The sequence below is a fragment of the Pecten maximus genome, chromosome 11 (assembly GCF_902652985.1).
Source record: "Pecten maximus chromosome 11, xPecMax1.1, whole genome shotgun sequence".
Lineage (NCBI taxonomy): Eukaryota > Metazoa > Mollusca > Bivalvia > Pectinida > Pectinidae > Pecten > Pecten maximus.
The window spans coordinates 37,800,110-37,823,737 of NC_047025.1; the positions used below are offsets into that span (position 1 = coordinate 37,800,110).

A 23,628-nucleotide genomic window follows, 5' to 3' on the forward strand; every position below is an offset into this window, starting at 1 on the left:
TAAAATAAAGCTTTGATTATCTGACATATACAAGGTGTTTAATACAAGTTATCATATATCTACTTTTTCTTAACAAATATGCTCAACTCTGTAGGCCTTATATATAAGTTTTGGAGAACAAAGCAAACTAATTATAGTTAGTTTCTTGCTTCCTCCAAAGGTAAATTCATCTGAAATAGACTGTAATCCTCATACAGCAGGTCAGTGATGGGCGATCGGTGTTGATTACAGAATCAACTAAATCAGTGTTAGGAACTTTGCATTATGTAATTTTGATTTGTGTTTTGACATTTTTATTTTGTTCATGCTTGAAACATACCTGTATAACCAAGGGGATATTCTGTATGGCTTCTCCAGGAGACATCTAACATTTCACAAGTGCATGATCAGATCTCCCATTTGATCACAAGCCGCTGCTAAGATTTTGTTGAAATAAAAGATCAAATTTTTGTTTATGTTTGAATAAAAAAAAAAGATAGATCAGCTTACTGTACTACTAGTTTCATGTAGGATATTATAGAAACAATGTTTATAATCATATTGTCTTAAACAATACATGGTCCATGCCTGTGTGCCTGTGATCGTGAGGAACATATCAACGTGATGTAAAATGGTGCAGGATATTGAAAGGCCAGTACTAATTTATCTGTGACCAGAAGCTTTCGTTTTTATGTGAATGAATACTTACCATGGTGCAGACGGAACTGCTAAAAAAGAAAATGCTCGCAATATTGTGTGCCATTTTATGTCACGGTAATATGTTCGTCACGATAATAGGCATAGACCCTGCAGCTCATAATAACTGTTACATGTTTGAGATTTTGATGCTAAATATTTGTCTTGCTATCTATAACTGCCATTTACTACATGTAGCTCAAATTTGTTCTAATTCACGGTAATATTTAATCTTTATAAATTCCTCCTAAAATAAGATCAGAATGTGTTTGATTATACCCCCGCAATGAAGTTAGAGGGGTATACTGGAATCAGGTTGTCCGTCTGTCCGGCTGTCCCTCCGTCCGTCTGTCTGTAGACATACATGTATTTTGTCCGGACAGCTCCTCCTAAACCGATTGGCCGATTCCAATGAAACTTCACACACATATTAATGATCATGTGTAGATGTGCATGCGATTTTCTTTTTCTCAAAATTATGGTTGCTATGGCAACTGGTCACTGTAAACAGGTTTTCCGATAAGAACCAAAACTTTAAGTTTGTCCGGACAACTCCTCCTAAACCGAAGGGCTGATTTCAATGAAACTTCACACAAATATAGAGGACAATGTGTAGATGTGCATGCCACTTTCTCTTACTCAAAATTATGGTTGCTATGGCAACTGGTCACTATAAACAGGTTTTCCGATAAGAACCATAACTTTAAGTTTGTCCAGACAGCTCCTCCTAAACCGAGGGGTCGATTTCAATGAAACTTCACACAAATAAAGAGGACCAAGTGGAGATGTACATCTCACTTTTTTATCCTCAAAATTAAGGTTGCTATGGCAACTGGTCACTATAAACATGTTTTCCGATAAGAACCATAACTTTAAGTTTGTGCGGACAACTCCTAAACTGAAGTGCCGATTTCAATGAAACTTCACACAAATATAGAGGACCATGTGTAGATGTGCATGCCACTTTCTTTTTCTCAAAATTATGGTTGCTATGGGAACTGGTCACTATATTACTGGGTTATCTTAGTTAGCCTCTAATTATCAGTTTTAATTCACCATTGACTTGTGCAGATTGCGAGGGTATTAGTCAGCTATCTTGGCAACAGTTCTAGTTTTTCCTGTTTTAGCTGTTTTTTAGTGGTTTGGATGAAATAGTGAATTGATAGCAAAGTATTATTATATTACGAGATGTGTTGTCAAAACTAGTCTATCATATCTATGTAATGTGGAAACTAAGAAAATGAAAACAAAATAATAACAATAAAACTAGATAGATATTTGATATCATGAGACAATTATTTTTCCTACACAGGGTGGGTTTCTTCATCAGTACTAACAGACCTGCATGTAAGCCTGAAGAGAAGCTGTCGTTTGGCAGTCCTTGTTACGACAGAGATTGGCAGGATATCACCTCTGAATACAAGTACACAGAAGGTCAGTCATACCTAGAAATAATCTAGTAAACGTATGCAATTTCTTTAATCACCTGAATTACTCAGGTTTTAAAACTGTTTTTTTCTTTCTTCTGACTAATAGCCATCATGTTTTGTCCATCATAGTACACCATCTGTTATCCTCTGTAAACTTTTCATGTTTTTGAACATTTTCTCAGTTCAACCATAGAGATTTACCTGTAATGTGCCTTGAGTGATCTTGAGAAGGTCCAGTGTTGTTATTTCCTGGTGATAAGTTGGCAGGGATAGGTTTGTACATACTAAACCAAACAACATTCTCCCTCTGTCAACTTCATTAATGATCCAATCGTCCTGAAACTTCATACACTTTCTCACAACCATTATTTCTCGCATGTGATTGTGTTTCAATCATCTGATGTCAAAATTGAGGTCACTGATTCTATAAATAGATTTTCAACATGTTCACTCAAACTATTTGACATCTCTTGTTCGAACTGGTATTTCAACCACCAAAAGTCAAAGTTGAGGTCACTGTTATTTCAAAAATATTTTTGATGTCTTTGTTGTACTGATTTCGCTGATTATCTAATTTTCCCATAATTTCATACATTAAATAATTTACTTACAACTATCACCTTTTGTGTGAAGTTGCATTTCAACCACTGGAGTAAAATTGAGGTCACTGCTACTATAAAAAAAGTTTTGAAGTCCATGCTCAGCAGAAGTTTAATACACTAAGAGCCATCATCTCTCGTATGAATTCAAGTTTCACCCAACTGGAGACAAACTTGAGGCCAATGTTACTATAAAGAGATTTTCAGTGTATTTGATCTGCATTAATTTTTCATAGTCTTGGAATTCTACATAACCATCATCTTTTGGGCAAATCTGGGTTTCAATCCCTGGGGTCAAAATTGAGGTCATTGCAAGCTACTAGTCTACTCTTGTTAAAAAAATGTGAATGTCGTCAATCTTATTACCAACTTCTTTAATTAAATTTGATTGTCCTAAAACTTCAATCACTTACTCACAACTATGTTCTCTTGAACGAATTTGCATTTCAATCTCTTATGATCTAAATTGAGGTCACTCTTTCTATAAATAGACAAGACTAACAAACCTTGTTAATCATGTCAAATAAGTACATGTATATCAATGTGGGGTTTTTATACATCCGCCGCGAAGGCATATATTGGCGTCACCCTGTCCGTCTGTTCGTCTGTTCTGTTCTTCTTTTTGTCTGTTCGTATGTCAACATTTACATTGTCTGGAGGTTTCCCGTCAAAGTACTCAGTGAATTTCAATGAAACTTCATACAGTTGTCCCTTGCAACAAGTTCTGGAGACAAGTCGAATTTCAAGGTCGTGGTTTGCGAATCATTCTTGAAGTTTACTACTCCCCACACAAAGCCATTTGGATACTCTTATACCTGCATGTTATAATCATGTACTTACCTTGTGCCACTAATATTCCTTTTTAACACCCAATTGTGCATGCTTATAGTTAATTCTTTCCTTCAAATAAACTGTGCGTCGATTTTCATGGCGGGCGTATTATGTACCGTTAGCGGTACTCTTGTTCCTTCTGTATTATTTCAATTACGGCAAAAACAATGTTTCACAATTATGCACAGTTTATTTCTAGGTCATTTAGAAATTGATTATTTGCTGCCCTCCTTAAAAACAAAGGGCCTGTTTCCAGTAATGTTAATTCTCCATAGGAGCCTGCCCCCGTATAATTTCTTATCTAGCTCAACTACAGTTTTTTTCTTTTCCGAAGAATAATTTTACACCTTTCCGGCACCCAGATTTCATAATGTCAGTGAAAATGTATTTTTATAAAGTTGTCATTTTGAGCATCAAAGACATAAGGTCTTAAATAAAAGAAGGTTATCTCGAAATCGTAATTCGCAACATAGTATAAATTTCTTTTGATAAATATTTCCAAAACATCGTGTTTATTCATAAAACATAAAACGAAAATTTTCTCGGATGAAAATGCACTTGCAGAGACACAATTATGAAGAAAAATGCCATAAAATTGCAATTTTCTCCCGTTATATAGTTTTGGATGCAAATTTCCATCACAAAATCGGATAGAGCTTTACTTGTTTCATATTTGTACCAAAAATCAGCTAATTCCATGTGGTGGAACGTTCTCATATCGCCGCCTGAATGTGGTTGTAAATTGAAAGAAAAGGGGAAATGAGTAACAACCTTGTCTGAAACCCTATTATATAGCTTATTATATACAAAATTTTATATTGAATATCAGAGCGGATATTTTCATGACAGTTTTATGATATCTAACGACTAAATAAACAGTATCGATATAAAGATTTACACTGAGGACACCCTGATACATGAATACTGTTCTATCTCAAGTTGTCCTCTTTTGAATTTTCTGATCGTGGGGCCTTGTACATTTATCCGTATCTTCTCGTCTTTGTCAATACGTTTACGGAATCATTGACTCGATGCTAGCTATTCTTGTCTCACTTTCCTTGTTTTATTGTCCCATCTCCAAAGCGTTGTGGCTCTGTCAGGGTTGGGACCCTGACTTGTCTCACTTTCTTTGTGCCTGCCGACCACGCAATCGTTCCATTGCGTTCAGGTTCAGTGTGCCAGATAGATCAGGGACAGAGCTAACTTTTCTCCATGCCATCTTATCAGAGAATATGTCAAGGTCATGACCTCGCTATGGGATAAAGAAAATGTTGAAAAAAAATTTCTCGATCTGAGAATTTTCTTCATCGTAAATAAAAGAGTATGATGCACTGAGACGGAATTTGAAAATTTTTTGATCATCGGATAAAAAAATGACGGAGATATGGCACTTTGAAAATTTCAAAGTTTTCCCCTCCAAAATTCAAAAATCGAGCAAAAATGCCTAAATTTTGTTCAGCTCCTTCATATAAACACATACAGACTTGATATTTGGCACAACCATAGGACGTAAGAGTGGCTACAAAAGAAGTTATTTTTCACTGACCTTGAACTTCATTCAAGGTCAAATAATCAAAAAAAAAAATTAAACAAAAATTCTTTTGAATCAGGTTCTTTGTTCGTTCGTTTTTTTCCTTAAACAATCAATGCATCTTGTAGTTCATTGGCGGGGCTCACTTTTCTCCGTGATATGTTATCAGAAAATATGTCAAGGTCAAGGTCTAAGCGCGAGGTCAAATCAAGGTCAAAAATTCAAAATTCAAAATGAGTTAATTTTTTGACTGCATTGCAAAGTGCATGATTAATGAAGTTTTATGGTCGTGCGATAAAAAACTACGTAGAAATGGCACTTTGAAAAATGTTTGTTTTCCCGCCAAAATTCAAATTTCCCCAAAAATGCACTTAATTACTCTCTGCTCCAAAATCTTTACAAACACAGATATTTCCAATGTTTCCAGGTCAAAACGTCAACTTTATCTCAGAAAAAATACATAGGAAAATATTTAACTGCCAAAATTAAATATTATCCTACAATTACACTTGAAATGTTTTTCCTCCAATACTCTGACACCAACAGACTTGATAATTGGCACATATAAAGCATTAATGACTGGCTACAAAAGGTATGCACATATTTGACCTTGACCTTCGACGTTCGGTTAAAGAAGGGAAGCGAAGAGAAAACGAAGAGAAATCGTAGGTAAAACGTACAAAAGCATTCGTCAGAACGAGAACATGTCTGCAATCATTTTCTAGTTGGAAATCCCGTGTTTTGATCTTGATCAAATCTAGTTTTGTTTGTTGTTCTGTCTATTTGTCAGCCAATGTCTTCAACCACGGGGACTTATGAAGTAGCCATCTTGGATTTTTTTTATGAAAAAAGTGTTTCTCTCACTTTTTTTTATATCTGTGTACATATTCTCAACATACCGAGCAAATACTCTCGTGTTTTTGTTAATTATCTAAAGAAAGTCGAAAATCGGTAATTCAACCATAGGCTAATTCAACCCAAGATTTGAAAATGTTCCACCACTTACATGTTGATGATTTTTCCTCTCATCAATAGCATGTTACGTACTGTTTAATAGGATAAAAATTGGTTTGCATCCAACGCCCATAAAAGGGTGTATTCTCTAAAAAACACAGTTTTTGTGTCTAAAATGTTATCATCGAAAATGGCATTTTTGAGATTGTTTCTTCCATAAAACAGCCAAATGGCGCGATGGAAACATGATTTTTTGTCACAATCATGCCATGAATGTATTCTTTACGGTGACCATCATTTGATTAGATTTTCATTAATATTTTACATAACATGCACATTTTATCAACACTTAGACAGCTTCTGAAAGGTACAACTTTGAGGAGCCATAAAAAACAAACCAAGTGACCTAAATCTTTATACTTTATAGATTTGTGACCACAACGGCATGGGCAATGCACCACCAACAGGAAATTTGAATCAGAGAAGGGGCCATTTTGGAAACAGGCCCTTTTGAACATTTTGAATTTCTCAAATGCATTCATCTGCAAACTTCACAGAAATGTTTATAAAAAGAAGCAGACAAAATGTTATTTTTTCATCTGATTCAAAGTTGAATCAGGATGCTGTGGTGGCCATTTTGTAATAAGATGAACATCATGGCTGCCATCTTGAAAATACCTTTTAAACTTCAGTCTTCTATAGTTCCACTGAAGGGATTTATTTCAAACTATCAGAAATGTTTTTTTGGACAACATACAAAATGACACATTTGTTCTCTGCGCCACCATACTGCTGCTTTATGTATATAGTTCTTGGCTCTTCATATAGTCATATGACCATTAAGGCCAATGGGCCTTTTGTTTTTTATAGATCCTGCAGCAGAGAGAGCAGCTGTGTTGAGGGCAAACCTGGAAAGCAGTAGACGGGACATCTATGATGAACCGGAGGAGGGATGTGAGGTATAGTGGAGGGATGTGAGGTACAGTGGAGGGATGTCAGGTACAGTGGAGGGATGTCAGGTACAGTGGAGGGATGTCAGGTATAGTGGAGGGATGTCAGGTACAGTGGAGGGATGTCAGGTACAGTGGAGGGATGTCAGGTACAGTGGAGGGATGTCAGGTACAGTGGAGGGATGTCAGGTACAGTGGAGTGATGTCAGGTACAGTGGAGGGATGTCAGGTACAGTGGAGGGATGTCAGGTACAGTGGAGGGATGTCAGGTACAGTGGAGGGATGTCAGGTACAGTGGAGGGATGTCAGGTACAGTGGAGGGATGTCAGGTACAGTGGAGGGATGTCAGGTACAGTTGAGGGATGTCAGGTACAGAGGAGGAATGTCAGGTACAGTGGAGGGATGTCAGGTACAGTGGAGGGATGTCAGGTACAGTGGAGGGATGTCAGGTACAGTGGAGGGATGTCAGGTACAGTTGAGGGATGTCAGGTACAGTGGAGGGATGTCAGGTACAGTGGAGGGATGTCAGGTACAGTTGAGGGATGTCAGGTACAGAGGAGGGATGTCAGGTACAGTGGAGGGATGTCAGGTACAGTGGAGTGATGTCAGGTACAGTGGAGGGATGTCAGGTACAGTGGAGGGATGTCAGGTACAGTTGAGGGATGTCAGGTACAGTGGAGGGATGTCAGGTACAGTGGAGGGATGTCAGATACAGTGGAGGGATGTCAGGTACAGTGGAGGGATGTCAGGTACAGTGGAGGGATGTCAGGTACAATGGAGGGATGTCAGGTACAGTGGAGGGATGTCAGGTACAGTGGAGGGATGTCAGGTACAGTGGAGGGATGTCAGGTACAGTGGAGGGATGTCAGGTACAGTGGAGGGATGTCAGATACAGTGGAGGGATGTCAGATACAGTGGAGGGATGTCAGGTACAGTGGAGGGATGTCAGGTACAGTGGAGGGATGTCAGGTACAGTGGAGGGATGTCAGGTACAGTGGAGGGATGTCAGGTACAGTGGAGTGATGTGAGGTATAGTGGAGGGATGTCAGGTACAGTGGAGGGATGTCAGGTATAGTGGAGGGATGTGAGGTACAGTGGAGGGATGTCAGGTACAGTGGAGGGATGTCAGGTACAGTGGAGTGATGTCAGGTACAGTGGAGGGATGTCAGGTACAGTGGAGGGATGTCAGGTACAGTGGAGGGATGTCAGGTACAGTTGAGGGATGTCAGGTACAGTGGAGGGATGTCAGGTACAGTGGAGGGATGTCAGGTACAGTGGAGGGATGTCAGGTACAGTGGAGGGATGTCAGATACAGTGGAGGGATGTCAGATACAGTGGAGGGATGTCAGGTACAGTGGAGGGATGTCAGGTACAGTGGAGGGATGTCAGGTACAGTGGAGTGATGTGAGGTATAGTGGAGGGATGTCAGGTACAGTGGAGGGATGTCAGGTATAGTGGAGGGATGTCAGGTATAGTGGAGTGATGTCAGGTACAGTGGAGGGATGTCAGGTACAGTGGAGGAATTTGAGGTATAGTGGAGGGATGTCAGGTACAGTGGAGGGATGTCAGGTACAGTGGAGGGATGTCAGGTACAGTGGAGGGATGTCAGGTACAGTGGAGGGATGTCAGGTACAGTGGAGGGATGTCAGGTATAGTGGAGGGATGTCAGGTATAGTGGAGGGATGTCAGGTATAGTGGAGTGATGTCAGGTACAGTGGAGGGATGTCAGGTACAGTGGAGTGATGTCAGGTACAGTGGAGGGATGTCAGGTACAGTGGAGGGGTGTCAGGTACAGTGGAGGGGTGTCAGGTACAGTGGAGGGGTGTCAGGTATAGTGGAGGGATGTCAGGTATAGTGGAGTGATGTCAGGTACAGTGGAGGGATGTCAGGTACAGTGGAGGGATGTCAGGTACAGTGGAGGGATGTCAGGTACAGTGGAGGGGTGTCAGGTACAGTGGAGGGGTGTCAGGTACAATGGAGTGATGTCAGGTACAGTGGAGGGATGTCAGGTACAGTGGAGGGATGTCAGGTATAGTGGAGGGATGTGAGGTACAGTGGAGGGATGTCAGGTACAGTGGAGGGATGTCAGGTATAGTGGAGGGATGTCAGGTACAGTGGAGGGATGTCAGGTACAGTGGAGTGATGTCAGGTACAGTGGAGGGATGTCAGGTACAGTGGAGGGATGTCAGATACAGTGGAGGGATGTCAGATACAGTGGAGTGATGTGAGGTATAGTGGAGGGATGTCAGGTATAGTGGAGGGATGTGAGTTACTGTGGAGGGATGTCAGGTACAGTGGAGGGATGTCAGGTACAGTGGAGGGATGTCAGGTACAGTGGAGGGATGTCAGGTACAGTGGAGGGATGTCAGATACAGTGGAGGGATGTCAGGTATAGTGGAGGGATGTCAGGTATAGTGGAGGGATGTGAGTTACTGTGGAGGGATGTCAGGTACAGTGGAGGGATGTCAGGTACAGTGGAGGGATGTCAGGTACAGTGGAGGGATGTCAGATACAGTGGAGGGATGTCAGGTATAGTGGAGGGATGTCAGGTATAGTGGAGGGATGTGAGTTACTGTGGAGGGATGTCAGGTACAGTGGAGGGATGTCAGGTACAGTGGAGTGATGTCAGGTACAGTGGAGCGATGTCAGGTACAGTGGAGGGATGTGAGTTACTGTGGAGGGATGTGAGGTATAGTGGAGTGATGTCAGGTACAGTGGAGGGATGTGAGGTACAGTGGAGTGATGTCAGGTACAGTGGAGGGATGTCAGGTACAGTGGAGGGATGTGAGGTATAGTGGAGGGATGTCAGGTACAGTGGAGGGATGTCAGGTACAGTGGAGGGATGTCAGGTACAGTGGAGGGATGTCAGGTACAGTGGAGGGATGTCAGGTATAGTGGAGGGATGTCAGGTATAGTGGAGGGATGTCAGGTACAGTGGAGGGATGTCAGGTATAGTGGAGTGATGTGAGGTACAGTGGAGGGATGTCAGATACAGTGGAGGGATGTCAGGTACAGTGGAGGGATGTCAGGTACAGTGGAGTGATGTGAGGTATAGTGGAGGGATGTCAGATACAGTGGAGGGATGTCAGGTACAGTGGAGGGATGTCAGATACAGTGGAGGGATGTCAGGTACAGTGGAGGGATGTCAGGTACAGTGGAGGGATGTCAGATACAGTGGAGTGATGTGAGGTATAGTGGAGGGATGTCAGGTACAGTGGAGGGATGTCAGATACAGTGGAGTGATGTGAGGTACAGTGGAGGGATGTCAGATACAGTGGAGGGATGTCAGGTACAGTGGAGGGATGTGAGGTACAGTGGAGGGATGTCAGATACAGTGGAGGGATGTCAGGTACAGTGGAGGGATGTCAGGTACAGTGGAGGGATGTCAGGTACAGTGGAGGGATGTCAGATACAGTTGGTAGTGGAGGGATGTCAGGTACAGTGGAGGGATGTCAGGTACAGTGGAGGGATGTCAGGTACAGTGGAGGGATGTCAGGTACAGTGGAGGGATGTCAGGTACAGTGGAGGGATGTCAGGTACAGTGGAGGGATGTCAGGTACAGTGGAGGGATGTCAGGTACAGTGGAGGGATGTCAGGTACAGTGGAGGGATGTCAGGTACAGTGGAGGGATGTCAGGTACAGTGGAGGGATGTCAGGTACAGTGGAGGGATGTAGGTACAGTGGAGGGATGTCAGGTACAGTGGAGGGATGTCAGGTACAGTGGAGGGATGTCAGGTACAGTGGAGGGATGTCAGGTACAGTGGAGGGATGTCAGGTACAGTGGAGGGATGTCAGGTATCAGTGGAGGGATGTCAGGTACAGTGGAGGGATGTCAGGTACAGTGGAGGGATGTCAGGTACAGTGGAGGGATGTCAGGTACAGTGGAGGGATGTCAGGTACAGTGGAGGGATGTCAGGTACAGTGGAGGGATGTCAGGTACAGTGGAGGGATGTCAGGTACAGTGGAGGGGATGTCAGGTATAGTGGAGGGATGTCAGGTTACAGTGGAGGGATGTCAGGTACAGTGGAGGGATGTCAGGTACAGTGGAGTGATGTCAGGTACAGTGGAGGGATGTCAGGTACAGTGGAGGGATGTCAGGTACAGTGGAGTGATGTCAGGTACAGTGGAGGGATGTCAGGTACAGTGGAGGGATGTCAGGTACAGTGGAGGGATGTCAGGTACAGTGGAGGGATGTCAGGTACAGTGGAGGGATGTCGGGTACAGTGGAGGGATGTCGGGTACAGTGGAGGGATGTCAGGTACAGTGGAGGGATGTCGGGTACAGTGGAGGGATGTCGGGTACAGTGGAGGGATGTCGGGTACAGTGGAGGGATGTCAGGGTACAGTGGAGGGATGTCAGGTACAGTGGAGGGATGTCAGGTACAGTGGAGGGATGTCAGGTACAGTGGAGGGATGTCAGGTACAGTGGAGGGATGTCAGGTACAGTGGAGGGATGTCAGGTACAGTGGAGGGATGTCAGGTACAGTGGAGGGATGTCAGGTACAGTGGAGGGATGTCAGGTACAGTGGAGGGATGTCAGGTACAGTGGAGGGATGTCAGGTACAGTGGAGGGATGTCAGGGTACAGTGGAGGGATGTCAGGTACAGTGGAGGGATGTCAGATACAGTGGAGGGATGTCAGGTACAGTGGAGGGATGTCAGGTACAGTGGAGGGATGTCAGGTACAGTGAAGGGATGTCAGGTACAGTGGAGGGATGTCAGGTACAGTGGAGGGATGTCAGGTACAGTGGAGGGATGTCAGGTACAATGGAGTGATGTCAGGTACAGTGGAGTGATGTCAGGTACAGTGGAGGGATGTCAGGTACAGTGGAGGGATGTCAGGTACAGTGGAGGGATGTCAGGTACAGTGGAGTGATGTCAGGTACAGTGGAGGGATGTCAGGTACAGTGGAGTGATGTCAGGTACAGTGGAGGGATGTCAGGTACAGTGGAGGGATGTCAGGTACAGTGGAGTGATGTCAGGTACAGTGGAGTGATGTCAGGTACAGTGGAGGGATGTCAGGTACAGTGGAGGGATGTCAGGTACAGTGGAGGGATGTCAGGTACAGTGGAGTGATGTCAGGTACAGTGGAGGGATGTCAGGTACAGTGGAGGGATGTCAGGTACAGTAGAGGGATGTCAGGTACAGTGGAGGGATGTCAGATACAGTGGAGGGATGTCAGATACAGTGGAGGGATGTCAGGTATAGTGGAGGGCAGTTTCATAATTAGGGCTTTTGTCTTCTGCATTTCATTTTGTCACTACGTTTACGCCAAATTGGTTTAAGTTAGCCAAATTTTGATTGAAGAATGTTTAATGGTTAGGTCTGAATATGGTCATCTCACAAAATTAAGTAGGTCAGAAGATTCAAAATGGCCACCATGAGGCCATACTTAAAATGTTTAAAATCAACATAACTCAAAAAGTATTTAAGATACAAGAGTAATGTTATGATATTATTGTACAATAAATCTGGGGGCAACTTTTATAAAATTACAAGTTAAAGGTCAGAGGTCAAATAAAAAAGCTCGCCTGAGGGTCAAATTTGTCTATTTTTAGAAAACTTTCATTTTATCAATCTTTTTCCAAAAAAAATCTTAGTATGATGTAGAATGTCATTCTGATGAATTTGACGATTTCAGTTTTTCTGTGACACATACGGTTTCTGTTGTACGCCATTTTGAATTTCCACTATATATTCTATATTAAAAATAGTTTTACATTTTAAACTTCTTCTCAAGTTCCACCAGTGGCATTCAGCTCAATCTTAGCTGAAATAATCCTTGGATTGTCCTGGCCAAGTTATGTTATTTTTTAAGTTGATTTGAAATCCAAGATGGCCGCCATGACGTCATGTATTAAAAAGCTTAAAATGCCCATAATTAAAAAAGTATTCATTTTACAGGGGTCAGGTAATTATGTTATTTGTAGTTAAAGCCTGGCTCTAGCTTTTACTCACTAAAAGTTTTAGGGTCAGAGGTCAAATAAAAGCGTTCGCTATGGGGTCAATTAAGTCTATTTTTAGAAAATCTTCATTTTTTAATCTTTTTCCAAAAAAAGAAATTTAAGTATGATTCAAAATGTTATTCTGATGATTTTCATGTTTTTTGGTGCTTCGGTAACGTTTACCATTAACGCGGAACGCCATTTTGAATTAATTTGGCATCTGATATATAACGGCATCTGAGATATAACGTTAGTTGGACGAGGGCTGTACGAGTTATTTCCCTTCGTCCACTCCTTTGTTGAAATGTAATATCTCAGATGCCAGATTAATCAAAACTAGAATGTGAATGACCTATCAAGTGTTCTTAAATAGTTTTTTCTTACCTTTTGGAAATACCAAGCCTTTAGGTCATTTATGCTAAGAAGGTGAAAAGCCCGTCAAATTGTTAACCGAAACAATTTCTAGTTATTATTTTTCTTCTTCTTCTGCACTTGATTTTGTGACAGCAAATCAGCAAATATGGTATAAGTTATGTTGAAAGAGATGTAAGTATGTTTAATGAGAAGGTCTGAAGATGTTCATGTAACAAAATTAAGTAGGTCAGAAAATTCAAAATGGCCGCCATGAGGCCATACTTAAAATGTTTAAAATCAATATAACTCAAAAAGTATTTAAGATACAAGAGTCATGTTATGATATTATTGAACAATACATATGGGGCCAACTTCTATATTATTACAAGTTAAAGGTCAGAGGTCAAACAAAAAAGCTCGCCTGGGGGTCAAGTTAGTCTATTTTTAGAAAATTTTCGTTTTTTTAATCTTTTTCCAAAAAAAAACTTAGTATGATGTAGAATGTCATTCTGATGAATTTGACGTTTTCAGTTTTTCTGTGACACATACGGTTTCTGTTGTACGCCATTTTGAATTTCCCCCTATATATTCTATATTAAAAATAGTTTTACATTTTAAACTTCTTCTCAAGTTCCACAAGTGGCATTTAGCTCAATCTTAGCTGAAATAATCCTTGGATTGTCCTCGCCAAGTTATGTTATTTTTTAAGTTGATTTGAAATCCAAGATGGCCGCCATGACGTCATGTATTAAAAAGCTTAAAATGCCCATAATTAAAAAAGTATTCATTTTACAGGGGTCGGGTAATTATGTTATTTGTAGTTAATGCCTGGCTCTAGCTTTTACTCACTAAAAGTTTTAAGGGTCAGCCAGGTCAAATAAAAGCGTACGCTATGGGATCAAATAAGTCTATATTTAGAAAATCTTCATTTTTCAATCTTTTTCCAAACAAAATTCTTAGTATGATGTAGAATGTCATTCTGATGAATTTGACGTTTACAGTTTTTATGTGACACATACGGTTTCTGTTGTACGCCATTTTGAATTTCCCCCTATATAATCTATATTAAAAATTGTTTTACATTTTAAACTTCTTCTCAAGTTCCACAAGTGGCATTTAGCTCAATCTTAGCTAAAATAATCCTTGGATTGTCCTCGCCAAGTTATGTTATTTTTTAAGTTGATTTGAAATCCAAGATGGCCGCCATGACATCATGTATTAAAAAGCTTAAAATGCCCATAATTAAAAAAGTATTCATTTTACAGGGGTCGGGTTATTATGTTATTTGTAGTTAATGCCTGGCTCTAGCTTTTACTCACTAAAAGTTTTAGGATCAGCCAGGTCAAATAAAGCGTTCGCTATGGGGTCAAATAAGTCTATTTTTAGAAAATCTTCATTTTTCAATCTTTTTCCAAAAAAAATTCTTAGTATGATGTAGTATGTCATTCTGATAAATTTGACGTTTTCAGTTTTTCTGTGACACATACGGTTTCCGGTATACGCCATTTTGAATTTCCACTATATATTCTATATTAAAAATAGTTTTACATTTTAAACTTCTTCTCAAGTTCCACAAGTGGCATTCAGCTCAATCTTAGCTGAAATAATCCTTGGAATGTCCTGGCCAAGTTATGTTATTTTTTAAGTTGATTTGAAATCCAAGATGGCCGCCATGACGTCATCTATTAAAAAGCTTAAAATGCCCATAATTAAAAAAGTATTCATTTTACAGGGGTCAAGTAATTATGTTATTTGTAGTTAAAGGCTGGCTCTAGCTTTTACTCACTAAAAGTTTTAGGGTCAGAGGTCAAATAAAAGCGTTCGCCATGGGGTCAAATAAGTCTATTTTTAGAAAATCTTCATTTTTTAATCTTTTTCCAAAAAAAGAAATTTAAGTATGATTCAAAATGTTATTCTGATGATTTTCATGTTTTTTGGTGTTTCGGTAACGTTTACCATTAACGCGGAACGCCATTTTGAATTAATTTGGCATCTGATATATAACGGCATCTGAGATATAACGTTAGTTGGACGAGGGGAGATAACTCGTACAAGGCTGTACGAGTTATTTCCCTTCGTCCACTCCTTTGTTGAAATGTAATATCTCGGATGCCAGATTAATCAAAACTAGAATGTGGATGACCTATCAAGTGTTCTAAAATAGTTTTTTATGTTTGGAAATACCAAGCCTTTAGGTCATTTATGCTAAATAGTGAAAAGCCCGTCAAATTGTTCCGAAACAATTTCTAGTTAATTATAAGCATTGATGTCAATATTTGTTTAGTTTCAAAAAAAAAATTAGTTTGCAATCTTTTATAAGAATCAGCTACAGGAATTCATTCAGTTTGCAAACAATTTTTTTGGCATACCCCTATGTAACTAAAAAATATTGGTATCAATGTTTAAACATACATTTTTGTATATACAAAAAAAAATTATAATAATGTTTGGAAACACACATTATCTATTTGCAATTTTCACATTATTATTACGAAATAAGTAATCAAGGTCTACATAAATAGCTGTTATTGGGGAATGTTCTATGTGTTTGGTTCAAAATGCAAAGACAAAAACTGTACCCAGAACTACTCTAAATAACTATATATAGAGTTAATAAAATATTCTCATTTATATGATACGTATCAATAGATGTCATATTGTCAATACATTACTACCCTGGGTATTTCAAAATAAATAAACACCTGAAATTGACATTAAAATAGGCGAGGCTGAGTTATCCCCCTTATGTTCCGAACAGATTCAGTTCATATTCACACCATAGCATCATACTACATTGTACACCTTATTAGATTTAGGTACTAGTAATCATTGGTCAAGGTTTAAAGTCAAAGGTCAAGATATCACCTGGACCCTTGAATTAGTCTTATTGTTGGGATAGTTGGGATTCCAACCCAGGACCCTCCAAATGAGCTACCCGGTCGTCAGCGATCGACCCAGTCCAGTTTCACTACATATCGGTGTGAGCCCTTGTTCACATTGCAAATATTACTGTATATGAGATGTAGTAACATGTGCCGGGTTGGTATTATCTTACAGGACGTCCTCTTCAAGACCATCCAGAAGGAGAAGATCTCTTACGGTGAACCAATCGAATGGGAATACACTATTGAAAACAAATCCAAGGAATGCCGTACAGTGGAAGGCCGTATCAGCCTGAGGAGTGTCTACTATACAGGAGTCAGCTGTCCTGCTATTAGTGTCGTACCTGTCAAGGAGGTCGTGTCCCCAGGCAAAGGTAAACCTCCATCAAAGGTCGTGTCCCCAGGCAAAGGTAAACCTTCATCAAAGGTCATATCCCCAGGCAAAGGTAAACCTTCATCAGAGGTCATGCTTATTACTTGAAACCAATCTGGCTATGCAGTTTTTCCATTTTCCTGATATAGCATGGTTTCTTTTGTAAAACTGACTTATATCATCTAATTTATTTTGACAACATACCATCATTTAATTCTGAACCACCATTTTAAATTCAAAGTGAACAATCTTTATTTAAGACCCTTGGGAAGCCCAGGCACTCTCAGTTGGCAATTTTGCCATGAAAGGTAACATGTAAGGTGTGTAAGGCAAAGTAGTTGTGGAAAGACCTGCATGCTCATGCATATAGACCAGTTTGACTGTTAACATTTCAGAGCAAGTGTATAATGAGTACTATAATAAGATCCAGTGTCTTATGGTTTTGTTAGTAATTTGAAGGTCAATCACAGCCCATTAGAAACTTTGTATAATATTGACAGACTGGTTCCTGATTTTACAGTGATCAACCTGAAGCTGACCGTACCTTTTGATGAGTACTTTGGCAGTGTTAAGGAAGGGTGTCAGTTCAGTGTTCACTTCATTGCCACTGTGATGGAGACAAATCAAATTCAGAGTGAAAACGAAACTATTGTCCTGGATAAACCAGAAATGACAATTAAGGTAAATACAATTAAGGTAGATACAATTAAGGTAGTAGATACAATTAAGGTAATAGTTACCAATTAAGGTAGTAGATACCAATTAAGGTAGTAGATACAATTAAGGTAGTAGATACAATTAAGGTAGTAGATACAATTAAGGTAGTAGATACAATTAAGGTAGATACACTTAAGGTAATAGATACAGTTAAGGTAGTAGATACAATTAAGGTAGTAGATACAATTAAGGTAAATATAATTAAGGTAGATACAATTAAGGTAGTAGATACAATTAAGGTAGTAGTTACCAATTAAGGTAGTAGATACAATTAAGGTAAATACAATTAAGGTAGATACAATTAAGGTAGTAGTTACCAATTAAGGTAGTAGATACAATTAAGGTAATAGTTACCAATTAAGGTAGTAGATACCAATTAAGGTAGTAGATACAATTAAGGTAGTAGATACAATTAAGGTAGTAGATACAATTAAGGTAGTAGATACAATTAAGGTAGATACACTTAAGGTAATAGATACAGTTAAGGTAGTAGATACAATTAAGGTAGTAGATACAATTAAGGTAGTAGATATATATATTAAGGTAGTAGATACAATGAAGGTTGTAGATATAATTAAGGTAGTAGATATAATTAAGGTTGTAGATATAATTAAGGTTGTAGATACAATTAAGGTAGTAGATACAATTACATTTGTACTGAAGTTGTTCCATTGTCACATGTTTCTAGCCTGAGCTATTTGTTTTCTCTAAAGAACACCAACTGAAAGGATGACATAATGACATAAATGATCACATCAAAGATTAGACATTTATTTCAAGGTGTCATATTTATCAACTAGAATCATTCAAATTATAATGTACACCAATATGTATACAAATTATAAACCAAAATAACCATACAGAACAGATGGTCATTCAACACCAAGTTTAGCAACAGAACAATAACTGTTTTGGTGTTGTGTATATAGAAAAGATTTTTGATCGGAAAGGTTTACAAGCCATGATACTTTGGTATGTAAAACAGTAGACTGTAAATTGTTATAAAATAGTGAGGTAAAGCCAGAGGTCTACTTTAAGTGTCAGTTGGGGTCAAAGGTTAGCATGGGCTATTGGATACAGAGCTTTAAAATGTCTATTCTCCTGCTATTTGGTCAGTCTGTTACAAGTAACAGAGTGCTCTTGGCTGTCCTCATTTTAATGACCTTGACCTATTTAATTCTAATTTACTTTATCATTTTAAGTTTGCTTTATTTCAATTTACCTTATAAACGTTTCTTCAGGCTCCTGCTGTTGCGACTGTTGGTAAGAAGTTCCAGGCCGATGTCTCCTTCACTAACCCCCTACCTACCAGCTTAACAGGAACTGAGCTGACTGTCTGTGGAGTGGGACAGGAGACAAAATTCAAACCAGGGTATGTACAGACGCTAGAAGTTTGGGTAGACCTGAAGTTTTTGTAGAGCTGAAGTTTGTGTAGAGCTGAAGTTTGTGTAGAGCTGAAGTTTGAGAAGAGCTGAAGTTTGGGTAGAGCTGAAGTTTGGTTATAGAGCTGAAGTTTGTATAGAGCTGAAGTTTGTGTAGAGCTGAAGTTTGTGTAGAGCTGAAGTTTTTGTAGAGCTGAAGTTTGGTTATAGAGCTGAAGTTTGTATAGAGCTGAAGTTTGTGTAGAGCTGAAGTTTGGGTAAAGCTGAAGTTTGGGTAGAGCTGAAGTTTGGGTAGAGCTGAAGTTTGGGTAGAGCTGAAGTTTGGGTAGAGCTGAAGAGCTGAAGCTTTTAATTGATAATTTTCTGATAGTGAATTGCACAGTGGGTTGCGCAGCAGCAGTCTTTCTGAAATCCTATATTTATCCGTTACATAGAAATAACATGTCAAACTTTATCTAAACTGTACACAGTTAAATCACATAGTGGACATCTCAAGACAGCCTTCAGTTACAAAAACCATGTTGTGGACATGCATCTCAACACAGCCGTAATTCACTTACAAAAAACATGTTGGGACATCTCATAAGGCATTATTGATTACATGAATCTTAATTTTTTTGCTGTATTTTTGATGTTAAACCCTTATAGTCTTTATTGCTCTCCAATTGGTTTACATGTTAGTTTATAGCCAGATTCTATAATAATAGATCAGATGTATTTTCCTCTCTCTTTTTAAAATGGTGACTTTTGGGGTAAAAACGACATGTTTTTGTGAATTTTGAGATCTAGTGATTTTACTTAATTTAAAACTTACTATATTGACAAAGCGAACAAGAGAGACATAAAGGTACAAGTAACTCTTCAATTACCATATCATACCAATTACATAAATGCTTAGTAGTTGTCACCGTACAAGTTAGAATGACGTTTGTAGTTGTCACCGTACAAGTTAGAATGACGTTTGTAGTTGTCACCGTACAAGTTAGAATGACATTTGTAGTTGTCACCATTCAAGTTAGAATGACGTTTGTAGTTGTCACCATTCAAGTTAGAATGACGTTTGTAGTTGTCACCATACAAGTTAGAATGACATTTGTAGTTGTAACCATACAAGTTAGGATGATGTTTGTAGTTGTCACCATTCAAGTTAGAATGACGTTTGTAGTTGTCACAATTCAAGTTAGAATGACGTTTGTAGTTGTCACCATACAAGTTAGAATGACATTTGTAGTTGTCACCATACAAGTTAGAATGACGTTTGTAGTTGTCACAATGCAAGTTAGAATGAAGTTTGTAGTTGTCACCATACAAGTTAGAATGAAGTTTGTAGTTGTCACCATTCAAGTTAGAATGACATTTGTAGTTGTCACCATACAAGTTAGAATGACGTTTGTAGTTGTCATCATGCAAGTTAGAATGAAGTTTGTAGTTGTCACCATACAAGTTAGAATGAAGTTTGTAGTTGTCACCATTCAAGTTAGAATGACGTTTGTAGTTGTCACCATACAAGTTAGAATGACGTTTGTAGTTGTCATCATGCAAGTTAGAATGACGTTTGTAGTTGTCACAATGCAAGTTAGAATGAAGTTTGTAGTTGTCACCATACAAGTTAGAATGACGTTTGTAGTTGTCACAATGCAAGTTAGAATGACATTTGTAGTTGTCACCATACAAGTTAGAATGACATTTGTAGTTGTCACCATACAAGTTAGAATGACATTTGTAGTTGTCACCATACAAGTTAGAATGACGTTTGTAGTTGTCACCATTCAAGTTAGAATGACGTTTGTAGTTGTCACCGTACAAGTTAGAATGCCATTTGTAGTTGTCACCATACAAGTTAGAATGAAGTTTGTAGTTGTCATCATTCAAGTTAGATTGACATTTGTAGTTGTCACCATACAAGTTAGAATGAAGTTTGTAGTTGTCATCATTCAAGTTAGAATGACGTTTGTAGTTGTCACAATACAAGTTATAATGACGTTTGTAGTTGTCACAATTCAAGTTAGAATGACGTTTGTAGTTGTCATGGTAAAAGTTAGCATGACATTTGTAGTTGGTACAGTGCAAGTTAACATGACGTTTTTAGTTGATACAGTACAAGTTAGCATGACATTTGTAGTTGGTACGGCGCAAGCTAGCATGACATTTGTAGTTGTCATGGTAAAAGCTAGCATGACATTTGTAGTTGGTACAGTGCAAGTTAACATGACGTTTTTAGTTGATACAATATAAGTTACAAGAAGCATGATGTTTGTAGTTGCCATGTTACAAGTTAGCATGACATTTGCAGTTGCCACGTTACAAGTTAGCATGACATTTGTAGTTGCCACGTTACAAGTTAGCATGACATTTGTAGTTGCCACCGTACAAGTTAGTATGATGTTCACTCTATAAATACTGGTTATGGTCAGTTTCATTATATTAGGTAAAGTATCTGTTTACATGTTTTTTTATTAAGTAGCTAGGCATACACTTCAACCTTATTTTAGCCAGTGTTGACTTAAGTAACACTGTTCACTTTTTTGACAGATTGGTGGAGAAAAGTCAGACATTCATGTACCAAGTGGACATAATTCCCAAGAAGCGTGGAAAGAGGAAGTATACCATCCTCTTTAACTCAAAGGAGCTTGGCGACCTGACCGGCGTGTGTGAGGTGGAGGTCAAGGCATCTAAATCCTCAGTCAAGTACAAATAGGCTAATGAATGCCATCACCACATCAGCAGCTCTGTACAATATGCTGCTGACCTGCCTCTAGGAACTCTTTTGAAACAAAGTTCATTTCTACATGGCACTTCAAGTGTTCAGCTTACATTAGGAAAAAGTGTGTGCCAATATTGATCTAGCTAGTGTTGTAAGGCATGCTAAATAGAAAATTCCAGGGAATGTAATAGACAATGTTGATCTAGCTAGTGTTGTAAGACAAATTAGAAAATTCCAGGGAATGTAATAGACAATGTTGATCTAGCTCGTGTTGTAAGGCAAATTAGAAAATTCCAGGGAATGAAATAGACAATGTTGTTTATTTTATTTTAACCCATTTCTTTGATAGCTGCTTTATCTGCTTGTTTGTCAACTTACGTTATTGTTTTCTATTTTATGCTTTACAAAAAGTTCTAAGATAGATTTTGTCAATTCTGAACAACTTCTTAGCAAGAACCTACAAAATGTACATGTACCTATGACAATCAATTATCCTTAAATCATTTTGGCTATTGGTTCTTAATAATGTTTTTCAAAATGGTGTGAACTTCTTTTAAGACCTCCAAATAAAATGAAACAAAAACAAACAAAAAAAAAAACAAAAAAACCCACAAAAATACAATAGAAACCTACAAAAAACAAACAAAATTACAGTGAGCAACTTTTTGAAGTAGATCTTGACTGAATTGTCTGTAACCAGCTAGCCCTCCACTGAGGTAACAATGTCCCTTTAAAGTTTATTAGATCTGGACTGGATTGTCAGTAACCAGCTAGCTCTCCAGACTACAATGTCCCTTTAAAGTTTATTAGATCTGGACTGGATTGTCAGTAACCAGCTAGCTCTCCAGGGTACAATGTCCCTTTAAAGTGTATCAGATCTGGACTGGATTGTCAGTAACCAGCTAGCTGTCCAGGCTACAATGTCCCTTTAAAGTCTATCAGATCTGGACTGGATTGTCAGTAACCAGCTAGCTCTCCTATAAAATGTATCAGATCTGGACTGGATTGTCAGTAACCAGCTAGCTGTCCAGGCTACAATGTCCCTTTAAAGTCTATCAGACCGGGACTGTATTGTCAGTAACCAGCTAGCTGTCCAGACTACAATGTCCCTTTAAAGTCTATCAGATCTGGACTGGATTGTCAGTAACCAGCTAGCTGTCCAGGCTACAATGTCCCTTTAAAGTCTATCAGATCTGGACTGGATTGTCAGTAACCAGCTAGCTGTCCAGACTACAATGTCCCTTTAAAGTCTATCAGATCTGGACTGGATTGTCAGTAACCAGCTAGCTGTCCAGGCTACAATGTCCCTTTAAAGTCTATCAGATCTGGACTGGATTGTCAGTAACCAGCTAGCTCTCCAGACTACAATGTCCCTTTAAAGTCTATCAGATCTGGACTGGATTGTCAGTAACCAGCTAGCTGTCCAGACTACAATGTCCCCTTTACCTGGCTGCTGTATTGTTACCTGTTGTAGTAAGTGATACTGGAAACAAACTTAGATAGCCTTATTAGTACTTAATCAAGATCTACTGTGTGTTAAATGTGCTGTAAACATACAAATTTTAGTGGTGTTTTTATTTTAGAGTGTCTTATGCTGTGTACCATTTTTTACTCTGTATTGTTTTCCTAGTTAAGTAGCCTACATGCTGTATAATCTATTTCAATCTTGCATATATACTCAGTGCTATTGTTTGCCATTAGCTACCAGACTTAATAAAGCTTTGATTTGAATTACAAGTCTTTTTTTGTTTATTTAGTTTATATTCAGTCAGATCTGTCTATAAAGATCCTGAAGGCAGCAAAGAAAAATGGAAAAAGAAGGTGGTCTTCATAAAGAGGATATCATACAATGATTGTTGTAGTATTGGGAACTAACGTGACCTTTAAAGCAAGGTGTTTGTTACAATATAAACAGGTGGTCTCTATAGACAGCTGTTTGTTACAGTGTAAACAGGTGGTCTCTATAGACAGCTGTTTGTTACAGTATAAACAGGTGGTCTCTATAGACAGCTGTTTGTTACAGTATAAACAGGTGGTCTCTATAGACAGTTGTTTGTTACAGTATAAACAGGTGGTCTCTATAGACAGCTGTTTGCTACAGTATAAACAGGTGGTCTCTATAGACAGCTGTTTGTTACAGTATAAACAGGTGGTCTCTATAGACAGCTGTTTGTTACAGTATAAACAGGTGGTCTCTATAGACAGTTGTTTGTTACAGTATAAACAGGTGTCCTCTATAGACAGCTGTTTGTTACAGTATAAACAGGTGTCCTCTATAGACAGCTGTTTGTTACAGTATAAAC

The 23,628-nt window shown here is 38.9% G+C and overlaps 1 protein-coding gene across 3 annotated transcripts in view; it reads left to right on the forward strand.

The window, feature by feature from the left end:
- Positions 1-23,056, forward strand: part of LOC117337355 (hemocyte protein-glutamine gamma-glutamyltransferase-like) — a 54,244-nt gene extending 31,188 nt beyond the window's left edge. For 2 of the 3 annotated variants that reach the window (XM_033898314.1, XM_033898312.1), the window contains 6 exons: positions 1,988-2,109; positions 6,891-6,979; positions 16,325-16,559; positions 17,043-17,203; positions 18,481-18,611; positions 21,154-23,056. In XM_033898314.1, the coding sequence (XP_033754205.1) occupies positions 1,988-2,109; positions 6,891-6,979; positions 16,325-16,559; positions 17,043-17,203; positions 18,481-18,611; positions 21,154-21,319 (904 nt within the window). In that variant the 3' untranslated portion in view covers positions 21,320-23,056. The remainder of the gene's footprint in view (positions 1-1,987; positions 2,110-6,890; positions 6,980-16,324; positions 16,560-17,042; positions 17,204-18,480; positions 18,612-21,153) is intronic. The other variant, XM_033898313.1, reaches the window with a different exon arrangement.
- The last annotated feature ends 572 nt before the right edge of the window (positions 23,057-23,628 follow it).